General features: G+C 42.0%; 1 protein-coding gene across 5 annotated transcripts in view; it reads left to right on the top strand.

Annotated features, from left to right (window-relative positions):
* TBC1D4 (TBC1 domain family member 4) overlaps window positions 1–14,614 on the top strand; it is a 2,350,609-nt gene extending 2,335,995 nt beyond the window's left edge. For all 5 annotated transcript variants that reach the window (XM_044085628.1, XM_044085627.1, XM_044085626.1 and 2 more), the window contains one exon: window positions 12,709–14,614. In XM_044085628.1, coding sequence (XP_043941563.1) covers window positions 12,709–12,945 — 237 coding nt within the window. In that variant the 3' untranslated portion in view covers window positions 12,946–14,614. The remainder of the gene's footprint in view (window positions 1–12,708) is intronic.
* The last annotated feature ends 7,999 nt before the right edge of the window (window positions 14,615–22,613 follow it).

Here is a 22,613-nt window from a genome sequence, read left to right as displayed (position 1 = left end):
GACTCGGACTTGGTAGAATGTAGGCCTACGTCCAGCCCTCCTCCTTTACATTATATGAATACTCCAGCAAGGAAAAAGCAAAAAAAAAACAAGCATGTGTTCCTCGCCCCCGTCCCTCAGAAGGAATGGCAAAATTTCACGCAAGGCCTATTTAAGGCCTTTATGATGCTGATGCTTAGGCCTTCTTTTGGTCACCCTGCTTCTTCTCATGCCTGGCGTACCTCCCCACAGAAAAGACCTAGGCCTCAAGCCACTTCTGAGGAAGATTCTTCTTCTGATGAGAATAGTGATCCAATGAAATACTCTTCCCAAATCCCCTCACGCTTAGATTATGCCTCCCCTGACAAAGATTCTAATGGAACAGAATCTCGCATGGAGGAAATCTCTTTTGGGGAAACTATCTCTAGGATGCTTGACCACTTCAAATGGAATAGTACACAGATGTCAGAGGTCCAAAAAGATTATTATGACCTCCTCCAAGTACAATCCTTTAGCCTTTCAGCCATTCCTCATATTATACCAGCCTTTTAAGATGTTTTTGCATCTACCTCTACTCATCCGGATTCTCAGCCTCTAGCTCCAAAAAAGCTGGATAGGTACTACAAAGTACCTAACGACTGCAATTTTCTTTTCAAGATCCCAGTTGCAGACCCTTTGGTGATTTCAGTTGCCTCTGATAAGGCCTCTAGGTTGCTTCCTTCCTCCACAGTTCTCCCTTCGGATAAGAATAGCAGACAGAAAGGCCACCAAGAAATTCTATACTTCAGCCACCCTGGCATAAAGAGCTGTGAACTACCAGACTCACATGACCAGGTATAATCTGGAACTCCTGTCTCAGCTTTAAAAATTAATTTCAGACATGCCAGACTCTGAAAGCAAAACCTTAGCGTCCTTCCTCATTGCTACCTCTTCTCAGGTAGCCTGACATTCTATTAAGTGCAGCTACGATGCTGTAGAAGCAACATCCATAGCTCTAGCATCCTCTTCAGCCCTAAGAAGATTTGCCTGGTTAAGGCTTCAGCCCCTTCCAGAGAATATTTAGGCAAAACTGATGGATGCCCCCTTGGACAACTCTGCCCTTTTTGGTAAGTCCTCTGCAGAACATTTCAAATCCCTGCAAGAGAAAAGCAAAGAACGTAAAGATATTAAGCACATTCTAGTATCTACAGTGCCTAAATTTCACTGGAATTACCCTGTGAAACAAGTGTTTATACACAGGCAATACAAAACCCCACAATCAAAACCTCAGAAGAGGCCTAGGAAAACTCAAAAGTTTCCTCCGACATCTTCTTCCTCTTCTCACCTAGCTAAGCAGCCCTTTCCTGATTGGACAGGCTCATCCTCGTGACTCCTCATGAAGTCAGGGCACCCCTCCCCTCTCCCAATGGCTTACCCTATCCCTTCCATCCTGAGAACTCTTCACCCAAGACTCTTGGGTTTTGAGCTTCATTAGGAAGGGGTACTTCATGGTCTGGCGCAAGGTGCCTCCCTTCAGAGGAAAACCCCTAACTCCAAAAGAACAGAAGCCTCTTTTTCCTCCATTCCTTCAAAACTTGATCGAGCAGGGCACTATCAAGCCTGTGGCCCCAGGTCAAGAGGGGAGAGGCTTCTACTCATGCCTATTCCTAGTTCCCAATAAGGAAGTCCTTGGAGACGCATCCTAGACTTTTCCTATCTCAACGATTTTCTTATAGTTCCCTCATTCAGAATGCTTACCCTACAAACCTTGTTCCCTCTTATGCTCCCTCAAGCATTCCTAGCCTCCACGGATATCAAGGATGCTTACCTGCATATACCCATCCACCCCAGATACAGGAGAGTCCTACGCTTTTGTGTGGGATCCTCGCACTATCAGTTTTCAGCTTTGCCTTTTGGACTCTCCACTCCCTGGAGAGTCTTCACAAAATGTATAGCATCCATGATCGCCTTTTGCAGGCTACAAGGTATCCTGATCATCCCCTACCTAGACAACCTTTTGCTTCAAGCCAATTCCCAAAAGGAACTGAACAAAAATCTCTAATTGACAATTGCTATCCTACAAAGCGTGGGTTTCACCATTAATTTCACAAAATTATCCCAGGTCCTATCCCAGGATCATGTCTTCCTCGGGTGCAGATTTCAACCCCAGAGTATGACGGTGTCTCTCCCCCCTACCAAAGCACGGGAGATTTCTCAGCTGTTTGCAGAGATTCTCTTCCTACAGCAGGTGTCTGCAAGACAGTTCATGAAAATTTTGGGGTTGATGGCATCCACCATCCCTGTGCTTCCTCTTGCAAGACTACACATGAGTAAATTCCAATGGTTCCTAAAGCCAGATTAGTCTCAACATGCCCACCTCTTTTTGAACACCAAATTCCTGTTCTACCCTGTCTCAGGAAAGAGCTCCGCTGATGGATGACACAACTGTCTCTAAACCCAGGCCTCCCCATTTGCCCACTGCCAAGTATTCAAATACTGTACACAGATGCATCGGACATGGGCTGGGGAGCAGCCCTGGACCACTACACAGTACAAGGACAGTGAACATCACCCCAGAGGAGGGACCACATAAACATCAAGGAAATGAAGGCACTAACCCTCATCCTTCAAACCTTCCAGTCCCTGCTCAGACCAGGAGTGTTGCGTATGCACACAGAGAATATGACAGTCTTGTGGTATATCAGCAGACAGGGGGTGACAAGATCCTATCACCTATGCAGACTAACCATACGGGCCTGGGACCTAGCACACCTACTAGATATCTTCCTCCAGGTGGTCTACATCCCTTCCAGTCAGAATGCTGTGGCAGACACTATAAGCAGATCCAGAGCACAGGCCCACAAATGGGTGCTTCACAGGGATTGTGTTCCTAAACATTGTCCACAAGTGGGGTATTCCTCCGATAGACTTGTTTGCCTCCCCTCTGAACAAACAACTTCTGAAGTTCTGTGCTAGAGAATGCCATTCTCAGGCATGGAGAGTGGATGCCCTATCAAGTTTCTGGAAGGGGAAGTTCCTATATGCATTTCTCCCTTCCACTTATTCCAAAAGTCCTGCTGAAAATTCATCAGGACAAACCAAAACTCTTGCTGGTGACTCCCTATTGGCCAAGACAGCATTAGTTTCCCCTGCTCCTTCATCAAGCCATGGGCAATCACCACAAGTTACCCCACAGAATGGACCTTCTAACACAGAACAAGGGCTAACTCATCCACCCACACTTAGATACCCTCCAACTGACTCTGTGGGTGATATTGCTCTGATCCCTTTCAGACATCTTTATTCAGAGGACGTGCTTTCAACCTAATACCAGAAAATCTTACCTGTCCAAGTGGAACAAATTCTTGCTTTGATGTCTTAACAAAAACCAGGATCCGCTAACACCACCCCCCCTCCTTTGGTTCTGTCATATCTGTGTGAATTGCTTAATGCAGGATTAGCTTACTCTTCCCTAAAAGCACATCTGTCAGCTATCTCTGCCTGCCTGCCACTTTTTCCACCCTTAGCTTTTGGATTTGAAGCAAAACAATTCTTGAAAGGTGTACTTCACACTTTCTCCACCTTTAGCTTCCGGATTTGAAGCAAAACAATTCTTGAAAGGTGTCCTTCACATCAGACCTACCAGGAGATCTGTAGCTCCACCCTGGGACCTCAACTTTGTGCTGGAGAAACTGACTCAATCTCTTTTCGAACCAGGTTCTTCTAGCTCTCTCAAACACTATACTTTGAAAACTGTACTCCTTGTGGCCATTACCTCCACCAGGTGGGTTTCAGAATTACAAGCCCTTATGGCATCTCCTCCTTTCTTGTCTTTCCACAAAGACAGGTTTTCCCTTCGATCCAATCCCTCCTTCATGCCAATGGTAGTCAAGCAATTGTCCTTAAACCAGACGATTCATCGCTCCACCTTTTTTTCACTCCCCCCCCAGAACGATAATGAGAGGATCCTTCACACCCTTGATGTACACAGACAGCTCAAGTTTTTCTTACACAAGACTAAAGCCATTAGGAAATTGGACCAACTGGTTGTGTCCTTTCACCCCAGGGCTCTGGGATTACCTGTGTCTAAATAGACAATCTCCAATTGGATATCCAAATCCATTGCCTTTTACTTTTCTCACTATGGTAAAGTCCTTCCAAGCTCAGTTAAAGCTTACTCTACAAGGGCAGTGTCTTCCTCGGGGGCTTTCCTCAAGGAGTTGGACACCACTCTGTCTTAGAAGCAGCTACTTGGGAATCTGCCCACACCTTCATCAAACATTATAAGCTGGATTCCATTTCCAAATCCAGGGCAAGATTTGCCAGGGCCATTCTCCATGGCTTCATAGAAACGTCCTCTGCTCTTCCCCCCTCCCCTTCTGCATGAGCTTTTGTACTCTCCCTTATGTCAGGAATACTGCAACAGATGAATAGAAGGACATAGATTAGTTGTGTAAGAACTCACCATAATGATGTATGTCCTTCTCATCCCTGTTGCAGTATTCCATCCCTCCCCCCACTTCTTGCCTTTCTGGAATGCATTAATCCTCTTAACCTTAGACTGTTTGTCCGAGTGGGGCTTCAGTTCTGAGGGTGGTGCGTGCATATGTCACTTTTATGGCATATGTATTCTAGTGCCCAATATCAGACATGACACTCACCCTAGGTAGTAGAAGACTTTGATATACTGGCCGATGTTGGGTTGTTACTTTGGCAGCAATTCCCTTATGTCAGGAATACTGCAACAGAGAAGAGAAGGACATCTATCATTATGGTAAGTTCTTGCACAACTAATCTATATCTTTGAATGTTAAAGAGAAGTGGGGCCAATCCTTAGGACACTTCATCTTAAGAATTTTCGTTATCTTTCTGGTTTATTAAGTACACAAGACTACTGTACGAGATTGACGTGGTTGGGGCTCCCTCCAGGACCATGGGGTCCCCAGCAACCCAGGATTCGCTGATGCCCAAAGCCAGCTATGGTTGGCATTCACATTTTATGCTAATTAGGCATCCTGATTTTTAGCTGGATGTTCCTATGTTTCAAGGTTCTTTGTTCCTAATTTTATTGTCCGCAGTTTGAGAAGTATGTGGTATCCAGTGATTGAAATCTGAAGCCAGCTAGTGCATCTGTTGGCACAGCTTGCATTTATTAGTAATGAATGCCAAAGAGACAAGAATTATAGTGAAACTCTGTTCTCTTAGTGAGTTCTCACACAACTGTACTATTATTGCTCTTCAGGGCAACCGTTCTATGATCTTTGTCATAGTTTCATAGGTGTGTACTAGGCTAATGGCCCTGGAGCCTTTACAAGCCTAGCCCATAGGATTATCCTGGCAACTTGCCACCCAACCTTAGTTCCCAGTGCCTCTGTCGAGTAGAGCTACTGGAGGGATCCCCGGGGTGAATTTTCTATTTCCCATCCACTCATCAAGATTCCTCTTGAAGAGGGCCAGTGAGGTGCTCTGTTTGATATGTATGGGAAGTCTATTCCATAGCATGGGCAGTCTTTGGGTTATGAACTTGTCCCTCCAACATGTTCTGTTGTTTGTGGTAATGAGGTTGAAGTCTCTGGAGCATGTGGTACAGAGGGATTGGAATTTCTTTAGATGTAGCATTTCTAACAGAGCTGGGTCAGACATGGCTTTGAAAGTCAAGCAGAGATTGCCTCTAAGTAGGCGATATGAGACAGATAATAGTTGGAGTTTTTGAGTCTGTCGATATAGGAGATGTATTTAAGGCCTAGGATCCTCTTTGTGAGGTACTTTTGCGGCCTCTCCAGTTGTTGCAGGTGTCTAGTGAGGTACATGCCAAATTGGGCATTGTACTCGTTAATTGGTATAATCATATTTTAAAAGTAAGGTTAAAAAGTAGGAAGAATTAAGGAGTCTCTTAAGCAGAGGTTAAAAAATGTAAAGGCTAGGAAACATAGTTAAAATGCAGATCCCAACTGTTGAAATACATGTCTGAGTTATATAAAGATATGCAGTGGAAACTTGTTTGGGAATTTTCCAAAGAAGTTTGCCATTTACCTCGAAGCACTCATGCATACACAGCTTTGCTCTGTAAATGCAGTATCAAACAACATTTTGCTGTACCAGCATAACAGCACACAGCCGGTGTAATTTCTAAAGAAGATCATCTGTTCAGCAACAGTTCTATACATAAAATAGCATCTGATATTGTTAATCCTCGTTCATTCCTTAAGCATGGGTATCGGTTCCGAGCTCAGAACCAAGCCGGCCATTTTCCAAGTTTGTGTCAGCTTCAAACTCTCGAGCTAAACTCTTACCCACAATCCCCCTCTCCCTTTTACCTCAGATTTCGTTTGCCGCGTTGCCAGTCGGTCGTGTCAAGCTACTTCTCTTGAGCTAAGTACATTCAATTGTTGTTTAATAGTTTTACAGATTACTTTTCTGTCATGAAAGTTCATATTTTATTGTCTCTTACCCTATCGCATCTAGCGTTCATAATTTCTTCAGGTTTTTCTGCTTCTTTCTTTACCACTTTTACCGCAAGGTAATCTCTCTTTACCATCGTTGGTAATCCTTTTCTCTCATACCTTCTAGTACTCTCTTGTACCATTGCTGGTACCCTCTCTATTAATTAATTTACTGTCATAACAGATAAGAAAGGTAGTCCGGGGTTTAAGCGGTGTTACACAAACTGCCTACTTCTGATGCACACTCTTTGTGTGTTTATTGTTTGGGAGCTTCCCATTTGTCTGTTGACCCACCCTGTACTATTTGTGAGAACTTTTCTAATAGCACCTTGTTGGAAAGGAAAAACAAGCTGTTACTGAAGGGACTTCTAAAATCTCCCTTTTCAGAGGCTATTTCTGGGTCGGAGGCCTCAACCCCTCCTAGAGCCCATAAAAAAACTTTGGATGTTCCTACTAATGCTAAATCTTTGCCTTCGCCCCCGGCTGGGGACCCCCGCCAACCAAAACCTAAAAAGGCTAAAATTTTGGCTCCAGAGCGCTCTCAGTCAGCCCCAGTGCTTTCGGTGCCTAGACCTTTGGCACCGAGGCCTTCGGCTCCATTAGTGATTTCGGCTCCATCTTCTCCTGCAGCCTTCTATATATCAGCACTAAGGGGCTCTTCGGTTCAGACCATTAGCACTATATCGACACCGACCATTCAGTCGGCGCAGACATTAACCGTGTCGGCTTTGTGATCTTCATCGGAACCGACACCTTTATTGTTGACTCCTGTCTTGTTGGTTCTAGCTTCGGCACCGACAACCACTTCGGCACCGATCCCTGTGTCGGTGCAGACCATGACCTCAGCACCGATGACTTCTTCGGTGCAGACAACAGTAGTCTAGTCTCTCTTGGCACCTTTGTCCTCGGTGCGGTCAGATGAGATGGGCACCGAGTCTGCCTCTTATGTGGACAGGCCTGTTTCTCCCTCAGTCTCCGTGAGGTCCACTAGAAGCCTTTCTGAACATGATGTGTTGCGTCTTATGGACCAGGTATTCTTGGCCAGAGGTATCCCACCCCTCAGGAAATATTCTTCCTTGGGAGGTGATCACCCATCTCCAAAGACCCCTTCTTATTCTCCTCCTTCATTAATTTGAAGTCCATGGATATAGCACAGACTTCCCCTTCTGCGGTTCTCTTTATGGATCTCACTAAGGAACCGCAGTTGCCTTCGTGGCAGGAAAGTTTTGCTACGACCCAAGATGTCAGTTGTGACATGCATAGTTTGCTGCTCCACAGCCAACCAGGGACTCCGGGTCAGCAGGCTGAGCCACTTAGGGGAGGGGTGACCCCTGTCCTAGACATGCACTCCTCTTCGGGTGGACCAACCTTCCAACTGATGTAGAAGGCTTTCGCTGCTGCTGGCGATTCCGGACTGTCTATACCTCCGCCCTCCTTTGGTACACTGGTTTCACAAGTCACACCTAGCGGACACCGGGTGCAGGGGCCGCAGGACATATTCCCCTCAGGAATCCCCTTTTCCGCTGTCATCTCCAGCTTCTCCTGCTGAGGAGGTCCACCGGAAAAGTTCATGTAAGAGGAAGCACATAGACTCCACAGAGGAGTCCCTCACTGAAGACACAGATTTCGATGAGGGGGAAGGATCCCCTCGGTCACCTTCTGAGGTATCCTTTGGTGATATCCTCAAAATCCTGAAACAGAGAGGTGACAGGCAGTCCCCTAATCTGACCTCTGAGGAATCTGTGTTCCTGCAGGCCTTTCGCTCCCAGCTCCCTACCTCCTGGGTTATTCCACCTGCCGATGAACTTGTCCGGCTCATCATGCAGCGTGCTTGGAAGGCTTCTGATGCTGTCAAAGCTATTCCCTAGAGGCCAGATAAGATCTTGTCCCCTCCTGCTTTGGATCCCCATTGGTCCAAAGGACTTCCTGTGGATGCTTTGGTGGTGGCGGCCGCAACAAAAAAGGATCTGGCAGAAGAAGAAAGCCAGACTGTCCATCCGCCTAACAAAGAGTCCCAGGCCCTGGGCAGGATAGGGAAGCACACCTTTGCTTCAGCGTCCTTTGCTATCAGGTCCCTGAATTATATGGCACATTTTACCAGGCTTCAGCGGGATCTGGTTTCTGAGCTCTCTGAAACCTTGGCTGGTGCCGTGTTTGATGAGGTCCGTGACAAAGTGGCCTCTCAGCTGGCCACCATTGAATCTATATCTAACTCCTCTATGCGATTGATATCTCATGCATCAGAAGGAGCAGTTAGAGCAGCGGGTTCAGCTGTGGTCTTGAGACGACACCCCTGGATGTGCTTGTGCAACTTCGCGGAACCCTTTAAGTCTTCCTTTCTTAATGCCCCCATTGAGGCCTCTTCGTTGTTTGGTCCCAAAGTTAAAAGCACACTGGCCAGATGTGAACAGGATGGTAAGACCCTTTCTGCCATAGGTGTCCATTATTCCTCCCCTCAACGTGCTTTCTCCCAAAACCAAAAGAGTGGGAAGATATGGTTCAAGAAATCTCAGGGTCTTTTGCGTGACACACAGGCCGAGTTCTCCCCCAGAAGCAGAGGGGGAAACTCACAGGGAAGACACTCCTTTCGAGGCAGAGGGGGTCCACATAATCAGGGTTCCAGAGATTCTTTCCCTGGCCAGTCCTACCAGCGCTCCTGAAGAGCGGCCCAGCTCCTTTCCTCTGGAGGTGGTTGGGGGACGTTTCTCCTTGTACCCTTCTGCCTGGCTAACTATCACCACCGATTCTTGGGTACAAAGGATTATAACCAGAGGTTATCATATCCCCTTTGATCTTTGTCCTGTCCCTTCAAAAAACCTTCCCAACGTTCCACCCAGTTAAAGGGAAGAAGCAGCACTAGAGATAGAAAAGCTGCTAAGAAAAAGAGTCATCCAAATAGTCCCTTCAGACCAGATTGGATCCGGATTCTACTCAAGACTATTTTTGGTGCCAAAGAAAACCGGGGACTGGCAACCAATTTTGGATCTCAGTGTATTGAACAAGTTTGTGAGAGTACAAATATTCCAGATGATCATAATACAGTCTATCCTCCCACTTCTGGAAAAAGACAATTGTATGTGCTCTATAGATCTTCAAGATGTGTACTACCACATAAAGGTGGACAGGCCATCAAGAAGATTTCTGCACTTCTGTGCGGGAGCCAGTCACTACCAGTTCAGAGTACTGCCCTTCGGACTCTCTACAGCCCCCATAGTGTTCACAAAGTGCATGGCAGTTGTCACAGCTCACTTGCGACTTCAAGGATTCCAGATGTTTCCATACCTAGACGACTGGCTCATTTCCTCCACCACCAGACATCTACTGGAAAAAGCCCTGGCATACTCTCTCCTCGCTGCTCAAAGGCTAGGCATAACCATAAACTGGCAAAAGTCCAATCTCACCCCATCTCAGTTGACAGAATTCATAGGGGTTATCTTGGACACAAAAAACTGTAGAGCTGCTATTCCAGAGCACAGAATTCTAAAAATAAAGCAACAACTAATTCCAGTCCTTTCAAAGGAAAAATCCACGGCTCACTCGGTTCTACAGCTGTTGGGTTCTATGGCAGCCTCTATCATCATTGTTCCCCTGGCCAGGTTTCACATGAGGCTTCTACAATGGCCACTGCTCACCCAATGGTATCCTTTTCAGCATCCTCTTTCAGCCATGATTCGAGTAACCCACAGGTGCAAACAGGATTTAAATTGGTGGATGACACACAATCTCTCACAATGGTCTCGCCCCTTCTCCCCCCAGCAACCCAAGGCCACAGTGACCACGGACACCTCCCTGATGGGGTGGGGGGTGGGCTATGTCAGGGACAGACACTCCAGGGCACTTGGTCCAAACTGGAGGCCCATCTGCATATAAATGTTCTAGAGCTGAGGGCGGTGCTTCTGGCATTGCAAGCATTCCTTCCCCTGCTGCCGTCTGGGACAATTGCGATTCAATCAGACAACATGACGGTGGTCTGGTACATCAACAAGCAAGGTGGAACCAAATCTTACCCCCTTCGTCGAGAGGCCATGAGGATATGGCAATGGGTGATGGCTACCAATTGTTTTCTTCTAGAAATGCACATTCCTGGGAGTTCCAATGTGATAGCAGACAGACTCAGCAGGTGCATTCTTCAACCTCATGAGTGGTCCCTGAATCCCTTGATAGCAGGGGAGATCTTCCAGCGCTGGGGCCGTCCTTGCTGTGACCACTTTGCATCCCCGACCAACTACAAATGCAGCAACTACTTCATCCTGATTCCCCCTCCGGGACAGTCACCCAGGGACGCTCTAGTCCACAATTGGCCCTCGGGTCTTCTTTACACATTTCCACCATTTCCCCTCATTCCCCAGTTTCTGAAGAAAACCCGTCGGTTGAAGAGCAAGGTGATCCTCATAGCACCATATTGGCCTCGACAGATTTGGTTCCCCTTCCTTTGGCCTCACCTACTAGATCGATCATGGATTCTCCATCCATCCCCATAGTTGATCTCACATCCACAGAACCTGATTCATCCCAGCCTGAACAGCCTGAAGCTAACGGCTTGGCTACTCCAGTTCCCTTGATTGCCAGGCAGAATGATCTTTCTTTACCAGTACATGATATTCTCATTGCTTCTCATAAGTCTTCCACTAGAATTACTTATCTGAGCAAGTGGAAAAGATTTACCTGTTGGCTGAAAGATAAATAAGTAGACCCCTTTTCAGCACCAGTGTCGATAATACTAGACTATCTGGCCGACCTGTTTCAATTGGGTCTATCGGCCTCCACCATTAGAGTTCATTTGGCTGCAATTTCTAATTTTCTTCAGGATGTCCAAAATTCCTCTCTTATGTCCCATAAATTGTGCAAGACCTTCATAAAAGGTGTGAATCATCTGAAACCACCTTTTAGAGAACCTATTCAACCATGGGATTTATCATTAGTTCTACAAGCTCTGACAATGTCACCGTTCGAACCAGCTTTTTCTTGCTACCTCAAGTATTTGTCATGGAAAACCTTGTTTTTGGTTGCCATTACTTCTGCCAGACGTATTTCTGAGCTTCAAGCTTTATGTATCAAAAGTCCATACTTGATTTTTCATAGAGATAGAGTGTCAATAAGAACTAATCCGTCATTTCTGCCTAAAGTGATCTCTGAAATGTCCATTAATCAAGCCATTGAATTGCCAGTTTTCTTTCCCAATCATTCAAACAGAGGAGAGTATTGCCTGCATACCCTAGATATACACAGGCAAATCCATTTTTACTTAAACAGGACTAAACCTTTTCATAAATCTGACCAGTTATTTTTGGCCTTTTCTGGACCTAGAGTAGGATCTTCTGTTGCTAAGGTCACATTAGCTAGATGGTTGAAGGACTGTGTGACCTTTATTTATACACAACATAATATCTCATTGCCTACTGCCATGAAAGCTCATTTAACAAGGTTGGTGGCAACTTCTGCTGCCTTCCATGCCAGAGCTTATTTACATGACATCTGTGCAGCTGCAACTTGGGCTACACCTCATACCTTCATCAATCATTACAAATTGAATTTGGCCTCCAGGGGAAGAGCATCTTTCGGTTCTATGGTGCTCAGGAATGTTCTTCCATGAGAGCCTCCCAGGAATAGAGGTAGCTGGGGACTCTGTCCCATGCATAAGGAATGAACGAGGATTAACAATATCAGATAAAGAAGTTATGTCTTACCATAACGTTCCATCTGTATTGTTGATCCTCGTTTAGTCATTACGACTCTCCCTCCTTCCCCTTCCTGTGGTTTCTAGTGGATCTCACCATCCGGTTCTCTTAGGTTATTTGACCAGAGGTAGCCTCTACCTTCTTTGACTTGCAAACTCAATCTGAGGTAACAGGGAGAGGGGGATTGTGGGTAAGAGTTTAGCTCGAGTGTTTGAAGCTGACACGAGCTTGGAAAATGGCCGGCTCGGTTCCGAGCTCGGAACCGATACTCATGCGTAATGACTGAACAAGGATCAACAATAAAATGGTAAGACATAACTTCTTTTTTTAAGTGCTAGTTAGGATTTGTTTTCTAGTAGTTACCATTTTTGAAGTGCAGTGATATCCTACATGGTCAGTATTGTTAGGAATAACAGATCTTCAAGAGATTGAGTCTCTTTGCATCTGCCATTTTCCTTCAAGACGTGCCTGAGTGGTCTGTTCTGCCACAGTACTGCCCACCAAATTTGGCAGCAGTGCTTATTTTACTCTTTACATATGTTCATTGTTCTGTCTAAATTTGTATATAAAAATTAGTGGGTCTCTGTTTAACGGAACTGCCTAGCTAATCATCCTCTTTTTTTTGTCAGGTTGCTCGAGCCAAAGTCCAGAATTTGGAATGCAATATGGAGACCATTCTAACCAGAGAAAACAAAGCAAAGCACTTGATACGAACGCTGGAGCAGGAGAAGGCCACATATCAAAGAACTGTCGAGTATATGCGTAAATATTTGTCTGTTGAACAGCTTTCAGAATGCGAGTTGTTTCTGAGGGAAACCAGCTACAGTTTGAACAGTAAAACAAAGCCAGTAAATAAAAAAACATAGACATTATGAACCACAGAACAAGAGGCAATGCCAAGTAAAGTAGCTAGGAAGAATATTACCAGTGCACTCTGGGCGAGCCTTTGGCAAACAGTGGCTTTTGGTGTTTCGGTTCATTGGCATTCTGGTCCAGGAAGAACAGTAACCCAGTGTTGAACTTTTGTGATATCTTTATGCAAAGCCCTACCTTCTTATAATTATTTTCACAAAGAGCATCAGGCTCAGTGTTGTGCTTTCCTATTTCTTGGAAAGGAAATCAGAAATGCTGCAAAATATTGCTGTATACAGAACTTGAAACAGGTATAGGGGAGAACAGAAAAACATGAATCCTCATTTTATGGAAAACCTAAGTATTTTTTTATGGGTTACTTTGATCTAATATAAAACCTCATTAATCAGAGACAATGTGATGGCAAATTTAAATTCTGGTATGCAGTTTCAAATGTTTTGTGTCTTTGTGGCAAAATGAGGATATGTTTTTTCAGATGTATATTTCAAACTATACTTGAAAACAAAATGAATGTAACTGTTGCCTCCAAAGAAACAGCATGTTTCATACATTTTTGTTCAAGAAACTCTATGTAGATCATACATGTTTGTGACTGTTTTTATTGACATTTTAGGGAATATATCATGTGACTGTGATGTACAAACCTGAAGTGTCTTGCACTCCCTAAGTTGTGCCTATGAGAAGTCTAATTATTTTGCATGTTGCTGACAAGGTACTATTTTTGAAGCATGAAGAACATTAATTGTTCAGAGTGCTCAAAATTATTACAGATTGTATGATGGTAGGGGATGAGCTTTGTTCTTCACCTTTGTAGCAGTGAATGCAAATACTTTCTAGAAGGTACCTCAGATAGTGTTAATGAAAAGCTTTACATTTTACAAGTGTATATTAGCGGTCTCCCTTCAGATTTTATGCAAATGGCCATGTCTCTGTCCACAGTTAAACTAATGAAATTGTGTTTGCCTCAATAATAATTATGTCCTGCTGGTTAGAACAGACCTGTCAGTTTGAAGCTTCTTCCATTGCTTAAATGCTGTACTGCACTTAAAATGAAAATTGTTTCTTATTAGCAGTATAAAACTGCTATACTTTATTGTTATTTTATTTTTAAAATGTAAATGTAGTGGTCGGGAAACATTGAGGAAATGGCTGCGTCAGAATTTTTGTACAGTAACACTAGCTGAATATCAATGCCTTACAAAAGGCAGTCTGAGTTTTTACGTAAAATTGTTTTCCTTTCTGCAGATGCCCTTTTCTGGGCAGGCTGCATTTATTTTATTTTATTTTATTTTTTTAAGTAAAACCATTTTCCTTTTACAATTACATTAAAGTGCCAAACTCAGCAATGTGTAAGATCCATTGTTGTCAATGTATTTTGTGGCAAACTGTCATATGTCACTCTTCATTATTCAGTGTTCTCCAGAATTCGTATACTAAAGATCCTTAAAGAAAACTCATTGAAATGGTTTGCTGCTGTCTTTGTTGAAACTGTATCTTAGCTTTAGTAATGCATTTGATAAATGTAAACGTCAAATTGCTGAACAGTACCTGTGTACTGCATTTGGTGCAAATTCTTTAAACCATTGTATGTTTGATGTTACAGTCATATTGTAACATGAGAACAAAAGGTGATACTTTTATTAAAAAGGGGTTATAAATGGACGGCTCCTGTGTCTCTTTTTTCCTTGTACTGGTGTACATAGTTACTTCTTATAAGCCTCTTGTCATCTATAAATGGAAAAAGACCTTTAAATTATTGAAATTCATCAAAGGATTATTTAGTATTTCAGCACAGCATCACAAGACAGAAATACCCTGATCCATTTTAGCGTTACTGCTCTTTTATTAGATTACAATTCAGTTACTTTTTTCATGGTAGTAAGAAAAGCTGTACAAAACGGTGAAACCTGACTGAGTGGACTCTTGCTGCAGAATCAGATGTAGGACGTGTATCATTCTTGCACCATTTCTGGCTTTTGTATTCATCCAGCAAGTTACCTCTTATTCCTCCTTATGGAACTGAACTGACTGAGTTTGACTTGGTTTATCCTTTAAAATTTCTTTGAGAATGTATGTAGTTTTTGAACAGTGTCAGTGCTGCTAATCCACATGCCATCTTGAGCTTCCTCTTTTCAGGGATTTTTGCAGCAGAATACACAGAATTGCTATGATTTTCTTTGCACAAACCACAGTATTGGTCTATCTTGCTAACATTTTACATTGCAATGTACCAGACAGAACTGTACTTATAACCATTTTGTGAATTATTTTCCTGCTTCACTCAGAAACCATTTGAAAATTCTAGAAATGTGTCAGGCTCATAGGTTCATATATGATTACTAGGCTAATGTCACAAGAGCCGTTACAAGCCTAGCCAATAATACACAGGATATGACAATGTTATTTCTTAATTTCCCAGGTATAGGATGGGGTGGTGTTAGGGTAGTGGATCTTTGGGTGTTGGAGCCCAAAGTCATTTTATAGACTGCCTCTGTCCGTAATGGACATGGGCAGTACCCCAGGAGTGCATTTACGGTTCCTCATCCATTTTTCCAAATTATTTTTTGAAGAGAGTGAGGGACGCATTTCTTTTATGAAACTGAGATGTTTATGTCATAGATGATGCAGCCTTTGAGGTACGACTCTTTCTCTATCGCAAGTTCTATTAGAGTCAGAAGTAAGGTTCTGGTCCATGGAACTTGTTACCATTGTATCATTTTTCTTGCAAATATGTAACATTTTCATCAGGGCTGGATCAGAGAATGCCTTGTAGGTCAGGCATAATCCCCTCTCAGTAGATGTTATGAGATGGAGTAAAGGAATAGGGCCTTTAGTCTGTCCGCATAAGATGTGTCTTACTCTTTGTATTTTTTTAATGAGAAACCTCTGGGGCCACTTTAATTGGTGTAAGTGCTTGGTTAGGTACATGAAGAAGGAAGTATTATACTCTGTTATGTTCCAGATGAGGGCAAAGTACAATGGCACTATGACTTCCTTTGATCTTGATGCCATGTCTTTACGTAATAAGTTGAGTCACACAAGGATTTCCTCACTATTGTAGGTACCTGGTGGTAAAAGTTTAGGTTACTGTCTATCTGTGTTCCTAGGTCCCTCAACACTGGGTCTACTTTTAGTGGTATGCTATCAATATTATAATTTTCAGGGATTTCTGATTTACCAAAGGGTATGTTTATGTATTTTTTAGCATTTAGTTTCAGACCATGGTTTTAGCATCAGTTATATGTCATTTTAGGCCTGTTTGTAGGATGTCAACATCATTTGGAGATACAGTAATTGCTTCCAGTTTACAGTCATTAGCAAACTTGGTGAGCCAGAGACCCCCAGCATTGACCTTCACTTCAGAGAAGTATTTACCAAACAGGAGGGGTCCCAACAATGAGCCCTGTGGGACACCACTAGTAATATGTTTCTTATCGTAAGTGGATTCACCTGTCCAGGCAACATGTATCCTGTCAGTGAGCCCGTTAGCTATCCATTTGATAGACCTAACGCAATAAATTTATCTAAGATCCCCAAGTGAGGGATTGTGTCAAAAGGTTTGTCCAGATCTAGATAAGCGGTGTGTACCATTCTACCCTCGTCCATGGCCTTGTTGACTTTCTCAAGATTGAGCGGCAAGATTTCTCTTTGACAAAGCCAAATTGGGTTTGGTCCAGGTTTTGGAGGGTTTCTGTGTTAGGTAATTGTTTCAAGGAAATTTTTTCAGTTAATAGCTAATATTCTATTTCTAAATTATCTGAATGCTGGGAAACTATAAAATATAAGGATAGAAGTGGAATGTTTGTTAGGTATTAAACTTACTGAATGTATTGTGATGAACAAAATATTGACTGCTAATGTTTTTGTTCAGAGCTCTTTATGGTTCTCTTTCACAGTGAAAGCTAAGTATGGTCACATCTGATTTATACATTCTTCTTCTTTCGGCTTTTTCCCAGTTAGGGGGTCGCCAAAGCGGATCACCTGTCCGCACATGATTGGCAGTGGAGTTTTATAGTGTCGAGTTGCCAACCCCAGCGCCCAACCTTCCACTGAAGGCACACACATGCACAAACCATGCCTAGGGCCATTTTTAGAGTGTCCAATCCACCTACAGCATATCTTTGGGATGTGGGAGGAAACCGGAGCACCTGGAGGAAACCCACGCGACCACAGGGAGGACATGCAGACTCCGCACAGAAGGCACCCCAGCCGAGGATCGAATCTGAGAACCTCTTGCTGTGAGGTGACAACGCTAACCGTTGCACCACTTAACATTTTAAATTAAACTGACTGTAACACAAATGTATAATATTTTCTGTGGGGGGATTTCTTTACCTAACCATCAGTTTTTTTTCTGTCCTGACTCATAATGGGACCTGTCATTCAAAAAGCCATCATACATTTTTTTCTGCCTGTAACTTACTCACTCTGTTGTCACACAGCAGTCCTGACAAGAGGACTGCTTAATATGGCTGAGCCTTTGAACATATCTTTTATTCACAATTCTGAGAAGCGCCTAAAGTCTTGAACTGTAAGAAATTAGATTTTCATCAAAAAGGGAAGAAAAAAAGATTATATTTCCATTCCGTTTAAAATTTTCAGTTGCACTTATAGTGACATTTATGGTGATACTTTTTATGTTGTTCTTTTTTGCATTTTTTCCATATTTTAGCCAAAAAAGTTTTCTGTTTGCATTTTTGTGTCTTGTTCTTCGTCCTTGGTATTGCAACTTCATGGCAGAACTGTGAATTACTACAAGATATGAGCATTGTTTTTGCATTATACTGCACTTGTATCTTCATAAGTGGAATTACTTCTAAAAGCTAGCTGTTTTTATTTTGAACTCAGTCTGGGACTTTAGTATTGTAGTTTCACTTGCAACTGTGGGAGACTTGTTAACTACTGTAGGATCTGAACCTCATTTAGTCATTAGTACTGCATTTTCCATAAGCAGAGTTGCTGGTAAATCACTGCCTAGTCCAATGCTTTAGACAGTAGCTTGAATTGTAGTAGTGGTGGTATTCTTAATGTTTGCTGCAGGATTTGTGTTTTTACCACTATTTACTTTCCACTTGTGCTTCTAGAATGTTATATTCTAGTCTGCTTATCATTTGCCTTCCAGTGCCTTTCTGTTTGTTAAATTTCTACTGTGTTTCTCCTATTCATGTGTCTACCCCAGCCCTCACTGTTACATCAAGTACTGCTCTCCCTGCTGTTTTTCTGTGTCCCCACTGTAAAAGCTAATGTTCATGAAATTCTAACCTACCTGAGGTCACTGATGTGTAGCTCAGTCACAGCACTAAGAAAACTGATTTGCTACAGGTTCTCAAGTCATAGAGCTCCACTACTGGCTTTATTTGATTGAATCCCTCAATAACTAGTCTGCTATAACCATAACAGAGCTATGCCAACCCAGGGTCTTTTACTCAATACTCTGAGAAGAGTAGAAATCCCTGAACTGTGAGAAACAAGCTTTTCATCAAACAGGAAGAAAATGCTGTGCTGTACTGGGCTGCTGTCGGTATACAGATGACACTGGCTTGCAAGAGACCTGAAAAATTCATGTCCGAGGCTCAGATAACCTGTGCCAAGTGCAAATAAGCACATCCTGAGCTGCAGTATGCCCCACCAACTAAATAATTAGGTATTTCCCCACATCTTAGCAGTAAGTGCACCCAAGTTGTTGTTGTTGTTGTGTCTTTCGGCTTTTCCCAGTTAGGGGTCGCCACAGTGGAACTCCAGTCCGCTAATGATTGGTAGTTGATTTTTACATGCCGAGTTACCAGCCCTGATGCACAACCTTCAACGAAGGTACGCCCATTCGCACATGTCTTCATGCAGAAGATGCTCTAGCTGAGAATCGAACCGGACAGCGTCTTACTGTGAGGCGACAATGCTACCGCAGCACCACCACCGCGGGTAAGTGCACCCAAGTAGTATACTAAACAAATCAACCTCAGGCAGTTGTAGTCACCACTGCCCACCCCCAAACTGTACCTGTCAAATCTGTGGACCCACAATTTCTGCAGCCAGCATGATTGAGTTGGGTATCTTGAGACAGTGTGAGAATTGTCTCATGCTGTCTGATGATCATCTACCTCTCAAGCAGCATGATAGTGTGTGAGAGATGTACAAATACAATGTCCTTGAAGGCAAAAATCTCAAACACAGTAAAACTCAGATACCAAAATCATCAGCACTACACCATGCACCACACTGAAATTCAAACACCACACAAACACAAAGCACACTCCAGTTACCTAAGCCTACCACCTAGTATAGAACAAGGAGACCCAAAGTCACAGATGCCGAATTTGTAAGCAGTTATCTGCCCATCAAAACATTTTAGTTATATGTGACTTCATTGTAAAGCCTACAGATGTGTATCCTAGGTTGAACAAGAAATGAGTGAGAGCTGCTTGTCTGGTGTTAGAATCTGTCAGAATACACATCCACTTAACTCCTTGAACAACAGGTACTAATATGACTTTTTCCTTGTACATGTGGGTGTCAGTGACTGAGATGTACCTCCCTGGACTATATGAAGAGAGACATGATAGAGCTCTGAAACTGTGTGTTCCAGGTAGGTATGAGCCTAGCAATGAGTAGGATTGTACCTTCTGTAAGGATGATGTTACAATATGAGCAAAAAATAATCAACTTCAATAATTGTGTAAGTTTTTGGTGTCATTCAAAGGGGGTCCAATATTTGTCAACCTAGGAAGATATGATCAACACAACATGCTACTTTGCCAGGGATTACCTGTATCTGTCCCCAATAGGGTTTTAAATATTGGCAAAGACATTGTCTACCCCTTTAGTACCTTGTTAGGGAATTCCAACCTGATAAACCTACCAACATAACAAAGTAAATAAATGAATATATGAAGATGTCAATGATCAATGCCAGGTGCCTAAATAAAAAAATCTACTCCCTACAAGCCCTCCTCACCCTGGAGGACATAGACATCTGTGTTGCGACTGAGACATGATTTAAAATGACGGAAAGTACTCCAGCTATGCAGGGCTATAAAATACAAGCACAGAGGTTCCTGGACTTTGTCAATACAAATGCCCTGGAACAATTAATCAAAGTACTCCATGGGGGAACAACATCTTGGATCCTGTCCTCACAAATATGGGGGATTCTTGCACCATCACTTATTAGGTCTGACCATAAAGCCTTCTCCTTCAAACTAAAATTAAAACCAGAGGCCATTTCCACCCATAGAAACTTTAGAACTTTCTCTAAGACAAACTGTCTACTCACTAGTCATAAGACAAACTAGCAACTTTGCTGAATAAGTAGAAACATACACCACCAGCACACTATACCAGTATATAAACAAATGCATCAAAGCAGCTGTATCCTGTAAGATCAAACGCAGGGCAAACCTCAGAAACAATCCTTGATGGAATAATAATATCATGTGCAATAAAATGCAAGAAGAGTAATTCCCAGAATGATAGAGCCATTATTACTAAATAAATAAGTCAGAGGTTTAATTTCTGCTATTAATTCTTTGAGCGATTATGTCCGCAAGGTAAATTTAATTTTATTTTTTAATGGCATAACTGACAAGGGGAAAAACTTTTGTTTTTATCCTTACTCTGAGACCTGAGTTAGAGGTTTTCCTGGTGACTTGTAAAAATGAAGTATGGGATTTACTTAATAGCAAAAGTGAAAATGTGTTTCATAATATGACTAAAATGGAAAGAATGGCCTTGTGTGAATTGAGAAATATTAAGCATATTTGTAATACCAAGGCCGACAAAGGTAATGCCATGGTAATAATGGATTAGATTTTTTTACTGGCAAAGTCTGAATAATATGTTTAATGATGAAAAGTATTATACTGTGGTGAATTTGGCTAATATAAAAAGATCATATGGTTTGATACATGCCTTCGTAGAAGAATGGCTAATTGAAGGTTGGGTTACTAATGAAATAGCCAATTATTTTAGAATTTGGAACCCAAAATTAGGTAGTTTTTTTTGGCCTGCCAAAAATACATAAAGATTTGGATAAACCCAGCTTTAGACATATTGTAGCCAGTAGTGGCAGTAAAACCATGGCTATGTGTGTTGATAAATACCTACAGAAGGTAGTTATCAAAAGTGAATCCTATGTTAGAGATTCTTTTGAGTTTAGCCAGTACAATAAGGGTATAACAGTGGAATAATCTATGTGGCTAGTTACAGCAGATGCGGTTTCTTTATACATTGTGATACCCAGTGATGAAGGTTTGGAAATGGTTAGCAGAGTATTTGGGAGTTAAAATGTTTTTCTCATGATGAAGTGAGTTTGTTCACAAATATTTTGGATGCCATCTTAACTTATATATTTTTTAATTTGATAATATAGTTTACAGACAAAAAAATGTAGTAGTAATTTGGGCTGCTATGGCCCCCAGTTACACTAATAATTTTTGTGATGGGTTGGGAAAAAATAATTTATTTTTAATTCAGCATTTGTTGATAATATTATAGTTTATAAGTGTTTTATTGATTATTTTTATATGGAAGAGAACTGAAACTTCATTTTTAGCTTTTATGCAGTATTTAAATTCTGTAATAGAGTTTTTGAAATTTACTTTTACTTACAATAGAACATTTATTAATTACCAGGATTGGACCTTGTAGAAGAAAGCCAACAAATTAAATGTAAAGATTCATAACAAATTAGTTCAAAGTAATAGTTACTTGCACTGTAATAGTATGCATAGTAGTAGGCTTAAAAAGAACATTGTTAATAGTCAGTTTGATAGGATAAATAGATTGACTGAGGAGGCTTGTCACTTCAAGGTAGAGTACGAGACATTGAGGGAAACATTTAGTGCCAGAGGGTACTCACCTGGAATGTGAGATGAGGCTATGAATGCTTTTTTGAAAAGGGAAGTGGCAATAATTGAGTCCAATATTACTAATAAAGTGCTAGCAGATACAAATAAGGCTAAAGATTATGCCCTAGCATGTTTGCTTGATAATTCTGTAGATGAAAAAAAGTATTAAAGGAATAGTTAGGAATAATTGGAAACTTTTTAATGAACTTTCAGGATATTAATAAAATTATAGTGGTGGTTCCTGTTTTTGTAACTAAGAGAGGTAAAAACTTGAAAGAGTGTTTTTATAGAGCTAGAGATAGTTGAAATAAGGGAATGCACAAGTGTAACAATTGTAATTATTGTTAACACATTATGGAAGGTCAAAAAGTTATAGTGGCAGCTAGAAATTATGAAATGAATTTATCTGATAAATTTAGCTGTAAGTCAAAATATGTAGTGTACAAGTGTACATAGCACTATGTGGGCTTTGTCCCACATTCTATATAGGAAGAACTACTAGAGGATTTCATTTAAGGATTTATGAGCATTTAAGGGCAGTTGAAAAACAAGAATCAACTAATGCTTTGGCTAGGCATCTGATTTAGTCATTCAGAACTAAACACTTTTTATACATTTTCAGTGATTGATCAAATGAAAAATTATGATTCCAGGTGGGATGTTGAGGAAGATCTCGAATGGAAAGAATATTGTTGGCAAATCAAGTTAAATGCCTGTGTCTATCTGAGAATTAATGATAGAGAGGGTTTTAAAATTGTTCTAAAAAGGAAGGGGTTAAAGCATTGAAGAAGCTTGGTCATGTGTTTTTTAATTAGGTT

Source organism: Protopterus annectens, chromosome 10.part0, assembly GCF_019279795.1.
Source record: "Protopterus annectens isolate FY-2018-M chromosome 10.part0, PAN1.0, whole genome shotgun sequence".
Taxonomy (NCBI): Eukaryota; Metazoa; Chordata; order Ceratodontiformes; family Protopteridae; genus Protopterus; species Protopterus annectens.
This window is presented reverse-complemented; position numbering and strand designations above follow the sequence as displayed.